The sequence below is a fragment of the Rattus norvegicus genome, chromosome 7 (assembly GCF_021556685.1).
Source record: "Rattus norvegicus strain SHRSP/BbbUtx chromosome 7, alternate assembly SHRSP_T2T, whole genome shotgun sequence".
Lineage (NCBI taxonomy): Eukaryota > Metazoa > Chordata > Mammalia > Rodentia > Muridae > Rattus > Rattus norvegicus.
In genome coordinates, this window is record NC_141540.1 from 124,814,434 (window position 1) to 124,825,769 (window position 11,336).

At 53.0% G+C, this 11,336-nt stretch overlaps 1 protein-coding gene across 3 annotated transcripts; it reads right to left on the bottom strand.

Annotated features, from left to right (window-relative positions):
• Positions 1-11,045, bottom strand: Pnpla5 (patatin like domain 5, triacylglycerol lipase). Of its 3 annotated transcripts, none has more exons than XM_087556580.1 (9): positions 10,929-11,045; positions 10,160-10,392; positions 8,503-8,568; positions 8,047-8,256; positions 6,517-6,577; positions 5,519-5,704; positions 3,429-3,555; positions 1,534-1,650; positions 1-938 (listed from the first exon to the last, which is right to left on the bottom strand). In XM_087556580.1, exons 2-9 carry the CDS (start codon positions 10,364-10,366, stop codon positions 830-832), a joined length of 1,083 nt encoding a protein of 360 aa, XP_087412706.1. In that variant the 5' UTR covers positions 10,367-10,392; positions 10,929-11,045; the 3' UTR covers positions 1-829. The 3 variants fall into 3 exon arrangements, with proteins under 3 accessions (XP_087412706.1, XP_087412705.1, NP_001123969.1); XM_087556579.1 differs by having other exon boundaries at positions 10,763-11,039; NM_001130497.1 differs by having other exon boundaries at positions 12-938; positions 10,751-11,016.
• Positions 11,046-11,336: the final 291 nt, after the last annotated feature.

Consider the following 11,336-nt stretch of genomic DNA (forward strand, 5'->3'; position numbering starts at 1 on the left):
CATTTCTTCCGCTCGGCATTTATTACATAATCTCTTCTCTCACCGGCACCTCCACTTCTCTACAGTACCATCCCCACTTGGCAGAGTGTCCCCAACCCTATCTTTAGGGATAGGAAGAACAGAGGAGAGGCCAGAGGACCTTTGGTACGTGTGCCACCCAGAAACCTTCCCTAGAAACCAGGCTGCAGTGGCAGTAGGCCCCATCCCCATGAGAAGCATCTATGACCAGGATTTCCCCTAGAATGAACTCCCCAGCCAACCACCTTCCATCTGTACTTGTCACGGGCATTAACCCCTTAGGTAAGTGTGGATCAGAGAAAGGAGGCGGGGAGCCCTGTCAGAGCAGTCAGTACCGTGATCATAGCCTTGGGGTACCATCTCCAGTCCCAGCCTAGCTCAGAACACACGTCTGCTAGACACCTATGCCTTCTGTGTCCCTCACATGGAGACCCGGAACTGAGATGTGTCTTAGCTTGTTCTGTCTTTTCTTCTCTGACAAAACTGACAAGAAGAAAGGCAGTGGCCTGAGCACACAGTAGGCTAGAAGCTTCCAGAGAGGACCTGGGGGATCAAGGTCCCAGGAACAGCTGCAGAGAGCCCTTGTTCCGTGCCAGGAAACCACCTGCCCACACAAGAAGCACATGACACAGCATGGACAGGAAGCCAGGTCTTTATGCCAGTAATTCAGCAACCTCTCTGAGTTAGGAGCTGAGCTCAGAGATCCTGGGGGATGCTCCAACACAGGCCACCTGCCAGAGTCACTCCAGCAGGCGTAAGCACACAAGACGAGGGCAAGGACAGAGTTCAGAGGGTCACACATGTGGCTGGCCTAGCCCAGTGCACAATCCGCCAACCTGTGGTTCAAGGGCCTGTTCCCAGCAGCAGCTGTCCCCTGCTGCTGCCAGAGGAGACCAGCGTCTGCACTGGTGACAAGTGGGCTGTAGAGAGAGGAGGAACCATGTGTGAGTTCAAGACCTGGATTTTGATGAAGGTAGAGTGCGCCATAAGGGGCAGCCCCTACAGGGAGCAGACTACCTTCATCCCTGGCCCTCTGAAGGAACTCTCAAGTCCTCAGCAGGACCAAACAAGAGAATAGCTGGATACCAGGGGGGCTTTTCCAAAGAGGCTAGGGACAGGGTGGGACACTGGGTCTCCGGCAGCAAGAAATCAATCAGAAAAGAGCCCAGCAGTCCCCAGCCACTTGGAGCCAGCCTTGCTGAGGCTCTGGGGGGTGGGGGGGTGGAGACATTCCAACCACAGAGCCATGATAAAGATCCCCAGCAGGCTGTCCAGACTGGCCAGCGTGACTGGCTAAGAGATCCCAGACACTGGGCAGTACACATAGCACCCTCAGCTGGACAGACAGAAGGACACGGTATGTGTGTGAGGTTCTGTGTATTAGGTGCACGACACTAGGTGGATACTGTGCAGTAAGTGCTAGGTGCTGAGTTCTATGAATTGGGTGCTGGGTTCTGAGTGCTGGGTAGTGAATGAGGGCAGTGTGCTAACCCTCCAGCCCCTCCCCCGCCTCACCTGCCCAAGCTGAGAAGCCATGACTTCGCCATGGAGTAGACCTTGAGGGTGGTAGTCTTCAGTAGGCCCTGCATCCAATACAAGTCATCTGGCACCTCCGGCAACCATTGCATCAGCCTGTGAGAAGGGCAGTGTCAGCTTCTCAGGGAGCCCGGGGATGATCAGAGATGAGAGAGGAGAAGGAGGAGTGCCCAGGTTAGGCAAGATCATCTCCGGATGACCGCATGGGGAACATGCATGGTCGGATGACTTGAAGTAGACTTTGAACTTTAGGGAGGGAAGGGGCATGGGGTCAACTCCCACAGAGTTCCGGTGGGAAGAGTGTGGTGTGATGTTAGCTTAGAGGCCACTCTGCTCTGCAACCTAGGGATTCAGAGGACCTCTCTGGGGCTCAGCTTTGCTCACCTTCCAAATGAGGACCATCTGCCTACAATCCCTTCCCCTATTTATCTCTTTCCATCCCTCTTTCCTGCCCCATGTTACTCATCCACGTTCCCTTCATGAAAAGGCCAGTGTCTTCTGCTCCAAATGCCCTGTGTGTGGATCATAGGAAACCGGAAGGACAGACGTGGTACGTTCTGAGCTGTTTCCAGCAGGCCATACCACAGAGATGCCTAGATTTTATATCCCTTTTATTTCCTTTCATCAGCTTGTGGTTTTAGCAAACAGCTCTGTGTGGGGTGAGGCTGTCAGCAGGATGGTGTCTCCCAGCTTTGGGCCACTAGTTGTTTAACACCAGTGCCAACCTGATCACTAACTCCAGGCAGTCCAACACAAGAGTTCTGGGGTTCACCATCATAAGTATCTAAGGAAGAGGCTTTTTAGAAGCACAGATTCTCAGGTGCTGGGGCACATAGCTGGAATGCAAGGCAGAGGAAGTCTTGAGTTCAAGACCACTGTGGATTACAGAATCCTCTGGATTACAAAAACACTCTGGATTGTAAGATTACAAGGATCCTTTCTCAGAGAAAACACTGGCTCTCCTTACAGTGCCTCTGTGTCTTGATGAAGCTTGTTCACCTGACCACAAACCACATGTGTCTGTGTGTCTGGCACTGGTCGTTCTCTAGTCCTAGCTCATACATTCACCAGCTTTCCCTATACTCTCCTCCCCTTGGGTTCCTAGGCTATGCTTGACTTCCTTCTGCCCCAGGACCTTTGCACACCACACCCTGTCCACCTGGAAGGCTTCTTCTTCTTTGCCTAACAGACTATGGCCCATCCTTAAAACTATGATTCAGATGTCATTGCCTGCCTCCCCTGAACAAAGAGTTCTGAGTATGTGTCAGGCTAGCTCTGAGTATGTGTCAGGCTAGCTCCATGCTAACATGGCTCTCTCCTAGAAACTCAAAATGCACAGGTGGTGTGGCTGGCTGTGAGCTTCGTGCTCCACCAGACCAGGAGCCAAGTCAGGATCAGCCTGGTTCTCTCACCCCAGGCTAACACCCAGTCCTATGTCACCCTCAGCAGCCAGTGAGTGAGCACAGGAAGCAGCATAGTCCACTAACCCAGCAGGGAATGCTCAGCTGCAGCCAGACAGACCTGAACAAACCCTGTTTTAGGAAATGTGCTATGACCCAGAGAGGTCAGGAGAATGGGCCTACACCACACAGCCAATCTGAGGTAGATCAGCTGAGAGAGTCGCCAAGGGCATCATCCCATGGTCACAGAAGCTCTGCCATGGGTCAGAGGGCAGAAGGTCACAGAACAGCCTAAGTACTAGCCAAAATTCGGTGTAGCCAACAAGATCACGTCCCTAGCAGTTCTTTTGGCACAGCCTACCCAGGCACTCCATGGGCCAACCCATGGCAGGCAGTGTGGGGGAAGGTGCCATCTCAAGCCACCTAGTCACCCTCACTGGCCACAAGCCTCCCCCTCAGCCCAGGCTATCTCACCTCCTGCTCCGGAAATAGGCATACTCAAAGGGCAGCGTACAGGGCAAAAGCAGGTAGGTCAGCACCTTCCCTGGCACTGAACACTGGATTTGGGCCCAGAAGTCTCTCTTGCATGCCTTTTTCAATGCTGCAAGACAGGAAGAGGCCCACGACTCCTTGGTACCCTCGGGCTGTGGAGTTGTCTCCCCCTAGCCACCCCAGGTCACCCTGGGGCCATCAAGCCTTGTGGTCCCCAGGAGATGAAGACAGTATTCACCCTCAGCGTCTCCATACTGATGGAGCCATAGCTGCCAGCAGGGGTCACCCTCTACACACCCCGCTTAACCCACTGAGGCCCCCTCCAGAAGAGGAGACTAAGGGTAGTTCAGAAGTGCCCAGGGAGAGTCTCTTCCAGGAAGAGGCAGAGCCTGTCAGGCTCAGGTACTGAGCTCTACTTTCCTGTCCTCCTAACCAGGAGAAGTTCATGGTGGTGCCTTGGATAAACGAGTCTCCCCAGCCCTTTCTTACAGCAATAGCCCCAACCTCCATGTTGCCAGGCCCAAGCCCCTTAGTTACCATGCTAAGCAGGGTGGGAGTGACTGGTCAGAGCAGGAGCCAGAAGGCCACTGCAGACTGCTGGTAGCCCAGACTGCAGCTCAGATTGCAGGCAAGGAAACAACACCCAACTCCATCGGGCACTACTCTTGGGAAGTGGGTTCCCAACAGAACATTCCTCCAAGGCAGTGAGTGGGTGGGGAGCCCGGGGTATCTAACCATTAGACTTACCCTCCCATTTCCTACTCCAGCCAGCTGTAGTGCACAGGGGCAGTAACCACACCCCACTGATTCCAAATTCAGAAGCCTGGACCTAGGGCTCAGTGATGACCAAAAGCCTTCTGGATATAAATCAATCTCTTACTTCCTCAATGCCTCTTCTTGAACCTTCACTATCACCTCACTCTCTTTGGCCACTGCCCTCCCCATCTAACTCCACTGCACCCCACCCCTACCCCCTCGGTTGTGGTTTGAATGAGAATGGCCTCATAGATTTGGATACTTGCTCCTTGATTGGTGGAAGTGTTTGAGAAGGATTAAGGGGCGTGGCCTTGGAGAAGGCGTGTCACTGGGGGCAAGCTCGAGATTTCAAAAGACTCCTACCAGGATCTTGAAAGTTGAGACAGGGGCTGGAGAGATGGATCAGCAGTTAAGAGCACTGGCTGCTCTTCCAGAGGTCCTGAGCTTAATTCCCAGCAACCACATGGTAGCTCACAACCATCTATGATGGGATTTGATGCCCTCTTCTGGTGTGTCTGAAGACAGCGACAGTGTACTCATATAAATAAAATAAATAAATCTTTTTTTTTTTTTAAAAAGAGAGGGGGTTGGGGATTTAGCTCAGTGGTAGAGCGCTTGCCTAGGAAGCGCAAGGCCCTGGGTTCGGTCCCCAGCTCCGAAAAAAAGAACAAAAAAATAAAATAAAATAAAATAAAATAAAATAAAATAAAATAAAATAAAATAGAAGAGAGAAGAAAGCTGAAATGAGAGCTCTTAGCTATTTCTACCAGCATCACAGAACTGTAAAGCCAAATTAAATACCTTCTTTTATAAGTTACCTTGATCATGGTATTTTATCGTAGCAATACAAAAGTAACCAAGACACCAGCTCTCTTCCCCTGCCTCTCCAGTCATCCCCAAGTCTATATCTGCCATGTCACCCAACCACTATGCTATGATCCCAGAGACCTACCAGCTCAGCCTCTCCAGTCCCAAGGCCTTTGCCCATGTGGTGAGCTCTGCCCAAATCCTCATTCTTTCCTCTTTGACTGGCACCTCCCATTGAGGTGTCTGTGGGATGCCACCTGCCATGTGTGTCTGTTTGTCCCTAGGTACCTCACTGTGGCCTGAACACAGACCTGTCTTTCCCAGGCACAGACTTGGGCTCAATACCCTAATGGCAGACAAGAAGAGCTGTTGAGTTCCTCCTCTAAGGGCCTGTTTCCCCACTGATAAAGAGTGGATGACACAGAAAAAACCCTCAGCGACACTTGACATTTGGTAAGGGCTTGGCAGATATGACCAGGCGGGCGAGGGGAATGAGAAGGGGACAGTACCAGCCTCCAGCTCCGGTGACAGCAGCTCGAAGTTGGGCACGTCCTTTACCAGCACATTGGGGATGTCCCACCTGACAATCAGACCAGCCTCCTGACCCTGGTTATGGTCAGTTCCCCTGGGCCCCTCCACGAGGGCTGGAGGCTCCTTAGAAACCAGCGACCACAGCACTGGCTCCTTGGTAAGTCCTGGATTGAGAAGGAGAAGAAGATCTGATAGTCAGGCACAGTGGCAACCTCCAAAGGAAATGGTGTCTTACTCTCTACATGTCTCTGTGCTCAAATCAACTCCAGGACTTGGGTTGCAGAACGGACCCCAATGGGCCCTGCTCTGCTGTCCATCCAGCCCAGAGATATAATCCTGTTCTTTCTGCCCTATTCCCACCCACCAGCGATGTGAGCCTCGGCCCTTCTGCCTGAGTTTCCCTCTGTAAAAAGAAATTAAGGTCTACTGTCCTGAGGGTTAAATGCAGAACTCTCAAGCTCTGACCTGGAGGAAGGCACTGCAGGTTGGAGTGGAGTGCTGGGATAGAGGATAGGTCTGGGCTTTAAAGCCTGGATTCATCTCTCAACCTTGACTCATAGGATGACAGCCGTGCTTTCCAGTCCTGGGAACTACGCATCTCCTGCCAGCTAACATACCCCTTGGAGTGTAGCACCCCTCCATCCATCTGACTCTGTCTTCCCATCCCAATCAGACACTCTATAGTCGGTCCCAACCCAGCTCAGCTGTCACCTCCAGGAAGTTCTCCCTGCTTACTCTCCCCCCCCCCCATCCCCTCAGGCCTAGATCTTTCTCTGCCGCAGTTCCCCGTTATTCTGGAAGTCCCCCCTGTCACCCACTCCTGTCTCTATCACCATGCTCCAATCTTTGGAGTCTCCTTTTAGACTCCTCTCTGTGGTTCAGCCACACCCAGAGCAGGCACTGAGATCCCAGGGTTCAAATGCCAGAGAGATGGAGTCCACCCAACATCATCCCATTACTGCCCTCTGCCACCTACCCCGTCTCTCCAAGAACCTCAGGGCATCCAGGTAACCTTGTCTGCAATAGTCAGCCACCACCTGGGACACAGAGCAGAGGAAGGACAGAGCTTGGGGTTCTCTAGCCACAAGCCATAGGCTGGAGACATATCACCAGACACAGCTCCAGCCCAGCCTGCTGCCCCAATGACCCTCTGCAGGGCTCAGGAACCCCAGAAACACAATACTGGTCAGGGAGACCCAGAGTGCACAAGGCACAGATCTGATGTCTCCTCCCAGCGGGCAGCTCACGCCTTACCTAGAGCTCAGACACCTGCCTCCAGCTGAGATTTCCCTCCAATAGACAGAGTGACAGGCCTGGGTCAGGGTCTGAGGGGTCTCCACCAGGGCAGCCTCTTCCTACATCCTCCACAGGGGATGTAGCATGGTGTGAAAGTAGAGCTCAGAGGACGACTCTGTGGGGTCCTCTCTTTCCTACCCCATTTGTGTTGGTTCCTGGAATCAAACTCAACCACTAGGTTTGCACATCAGGGATCTCTTTAACCTGCTGAGCCATCTCACTGTGTGTGTGTGTGTGTGTGTGTGTGTGTGTGTGTGTGTGTGAGAGAGAGAGAGAGAGAGAGAGAGAGAGAGAGAGAGAGAGAGAGGGAGAGACAGAGAGAGACAGAGAGACAGAGACAGAGACAGAGAGAGACAGAGAGACAGAGACAGAGACAGAGAGACAGAGAGACAGAGACAGAGAGCGAGAGAGAGAATGAATGCACGTGTGTGTGTGCTGGCTAAAATCTTGGGAGTTCAATGTCAAGACCATGCTGGAAAACAGAGTAAATCTTGGCTCTGCCACTTCTGGACTCTGTGACTGAAGTAGTTACTTAACCTGCCTGTGCCTGTGTCCTCTGGGAAGTGAAACTCCCTAGGGGCTGGAGGCCATTGTGGCACACACCCTTCTCGGAGCACTCGGGAGACAGCGACAGGTAGATCTCTGTGAGTTTGAGATCTAGCCTGGTCTACCTGGTGAGTTTCAGACCAGCCAGGGCTATGTAGTAAGACTCTGTCTCAGAAAGGCAAAACCTGATGAGCTATTGAGGAGATTGATCAGCAATGGGGAAGCACTGGCTGCCCCTGTGGATGAGCACAGTTCAACTCCCTGTACCCTTGTTGGGTGGCTCACAACTGCCAACAACTCCAGTTCCAGGGATCCAATGTCCACTCCTTGTCTCTATAAGCACTGCATTCACATACACACATAAACACACACACACACATACACACACACACACACACCTGCACACACTCATGCACGCACACACATGCACATGCATAAATAAAAATAAATATAGAAAAAGGTGGGGAATTAACTGTCTCTGCTCGCGGAGCCTGCCAGTTGAGTATGGGCCACAGCTGGACTCTGGGCCTCCCCAAGGAAGGGACAGAAGGAGAGTCAGAACCCATGTGAGCTGAAGGTTTCTGCTCCAGGCCTTGTGTGACTTGAGATGGGGCAGTAACTGAAGCTGATGGGTCATAGGCAAGGACCATGTAGGGTGACCTACCTCAGGCTTGGGGGGAAACAGGGATTTGAACCCCAGAAAGAAGTTCCTGGTAGAGATCTGGAAACTGGCATTGAAGGCAGTTAGCTCAAAAAGGCTGGATGAGGTGCTCTGGGGACAGATGTCCACTGTCCCGTTGAAAGGAGAGACGGTGATGGTGGTAGGACAGTTGGAGAAGGGCAGGTTGTTGCTCAGGGCCCCGTCAATGAAGCGCTGAAAGGCAGGGAAGCGTTAGCCCACACCATCTTCCCCTCACTCTCACCGTGTTGATTGGTGTCCCCATCCCCCTCCAGCCTAGCTTCTGAGCTTCTCTAAGGGGTGGGGGAGGCCTGGCACACAGTAGGTGCTTTACTGTCGGGCAGCCTCCTCACTTCTACGTCCACCTCTGGACAAGTCCTTGTCCTAGCTGCCTGGAGCCCAGAGTGGAATGGAGACAGGGGCCCTCCTGGACAAACTCACCTCCCCTCTGAATGCCGGGGGTATCGTCCCACAGTAAAAGGGAAAATACAAGGTGCAGACCAGAGCCTGGAAGAAAAGAGCATCGTCCTTCTCAGTGCTACCCCATAGTCAAAAGAACACATGAATGCAAGCGTCCTTGAAGCCGCCTTCCTCTCTCTGCAGAGGGCACCCCAGCTGCCTGGAGACCACAGGTGGGATGCCCCCCATAATATATGAACCAAGGCACTGGTACCAACTCACACACATGTCGTACCCCAGGTCTGGCCAGAAGGTGCCACCGAACACCTCTGTGTGTCTCCCAAAGAGTGTCTTCAGAGGTGATCCAAACAAATGATCTTCTAAGAAGGAATGCCAGGCTCTCTTTCCCCACAACAGACACCATCTCCTAATAAAAGGCCTGAGAAGTCTTGCTGGTGTGGGGGAGGGGAGGGGGGATCCCGTGCTGGCCGTGTGCTGTAAAGGGCTGTGCATATTGTCCTGTGCATGCTTAGGTATGGTCTTACCTGCCATACGCCAGCAACATGTGCCGACACGTGCCGAGTATGACAGGCAAGGACAGTTTCAGCATGGTCGACTATGCTAGGGGACAGAGCTGGGCAACTGTTGTAGTTCTAGGGTTCCAAGTTCAAGAGCACACAGACCCTTACCTGAAACCCCTAAAGAGCGTTGTTCCCACTGTCCCTGGGAGAAGCAGACACAGGCCTGGCTCTGAGGGTTTGAAATGTGAATTTCCCACAGGTGGCTGCAGTTAACGACAGCTGAGATTCCCTTGAGCGCTTTATATGAGCTGTCCAGGTAAGCACACCAGGACAGCTCTGAAGTTCCTCCCTGGGCATCGGCCCACAGCGAGTGACATCCCCTCAGGTACACACTGACAATCAAACACCTACGTCCCAGTAGACAGGGGCCCTCCTAACTCAGACTGTCCCGGTGTCAGGTACAGGGCCCCAAGATGAGAATAAGTCTGTCTGGACCTCAGCATCAGGAGCATGACAGAGACCATGACAGGAAGGGCAGACAGAGGCACACTGAGGCACTCCAGGACTCTTCACAGAGTGCTGAGGCCTTCCAGTATGAAGACCCAAATCCCTTCAGAACTTACCGCTATGGCCCCACTTTCTGTATCCCCCTAAGCTAGAACCTGTCCAGTCAGAACAGGCTCCATTCCTTGCCTGCCTTAGTCTCCTGACTGAATTTCACATACATAGGCCCTTTCCTAACCCCTTCCCAGGAAATACACTCTGTGGGCACAAGCCCTGAGAAGGTAAAGTGTTCATATGTGCCCAAACCAAAACCCACAGCATATAATAGTGTCCAGACATACTAGATACTCAGTAAATATTTTGCTCTGGCAATCAGAAAACATTTGGAAAATGGGGGTGAGCAGGACAGAGCAGATACCTGTGGACTGAGCAGACTTAGAGGTCCTGACTATGAAAGCTGACTGGCCCTCAGTCTGCCCCAGGAGCACTTCAGGTTCCTCTCCACCTCATTCTTTACAGAGCCCTGGATACAGTCTAGCTACTGTTCCTCCCCTCCATATACATACACAAACACACGCACGCACGCACGCCTCCACAGAAACCACATAGGCTCACTCTGTTATTACATGGACTGTCCTCCCGCAACCCCAGGTTCCAGCGCAGCACTGGCTCACCTGGATGAGTTCATCCCGAGTGGCAAAATCAGTGACTATGAAGTTCTGACCATCAGGCCATCGGGTCAGGGAGATGCCCAGCCTCTGGGAGGCCACAATATGGCTGTTGTCGGGTAAGTCGTCTTGCAGCTTTTTCTTGATGTGCTCAATGGGTCCATAGGCCGGATGGAAGATGCCCAGGCTCAGCCGCTCCACGTGTTTCACCATGGCCAGGAGATTGGAGCAGGTGAAGTCTGCAGGGCAGTGGGAACTAAGGCCTCAGTGACCAGGGACCACCGAGGGCCACCCGCACCCACCAATGGTCCACTTCTCTCAGGGATGCCTGGGAGTCAGTTCTTAACATCTCTGCCCAGTCCTGGTAACCAATACTCTCAAAAAAAACAAAACAAAACAAAACAAAACAAAACAAAACAAAACAAAAACCTTAGGGGTAGTGTCCCAAATCTAAATAAGACCAGGATCCCATCTTTAGAGATGTAAGTGACTACAGAGTTCTCAGATTGAGAGGCTGCTGGGTGTAAAGCCACAGGGACACCCCGCCAGACTCAGCTCCCTGCGGGAGTCCTTAGACCCTGAGAACTTCCCAAGCACCTGCGGACTTGCCACAGATGATGCTCAGGGCGTTGAGCGCGCCCGAGGAAGAGCCGTAGAAACGGCGGGCACCCTGGATGAGGCGCGGCGCGCGCTGGCGCAGACACTCGGTGGCACCCACGTGGTAGAGGCCCAGGTAGCCAGAGCCTGAGAAGGACAGGCTCCAACCGCCCTCTACCTCCAGGAAGTCCATAATTGGGCGCTTGGGACGCGGGACTGCAGACTCCTCAGCCTTGGTGCTGCGCTGGAGCATGAAGGAATGTTCACGGGGCCCCAATGTGATGGAACCCAGCCTGGGTGGGGATGGAGCTCCAGGAGGCTCAGCAGGTTGGCTCCGCCCTAAGCTGAGTCAGCTATAGCCTTAGCAAGTGAGAGGTTGGCACCGCCACCCTCTCCAGGTGTACATGGCTGGCCCCAGGCATTACATTACAAACCCGCACACCCACCCAGTTCCCCATTACAGCCACCTAATCTCGGGGTGTCTGCATTTTGAAAGAGGGAAAGAGGCACAATCAGGAAGGACTGAGCCTAACCTGCAGGCCAGAGGTCAAGGACCAGCATGGCAGGCGGGAGACCGGAGGCTTGG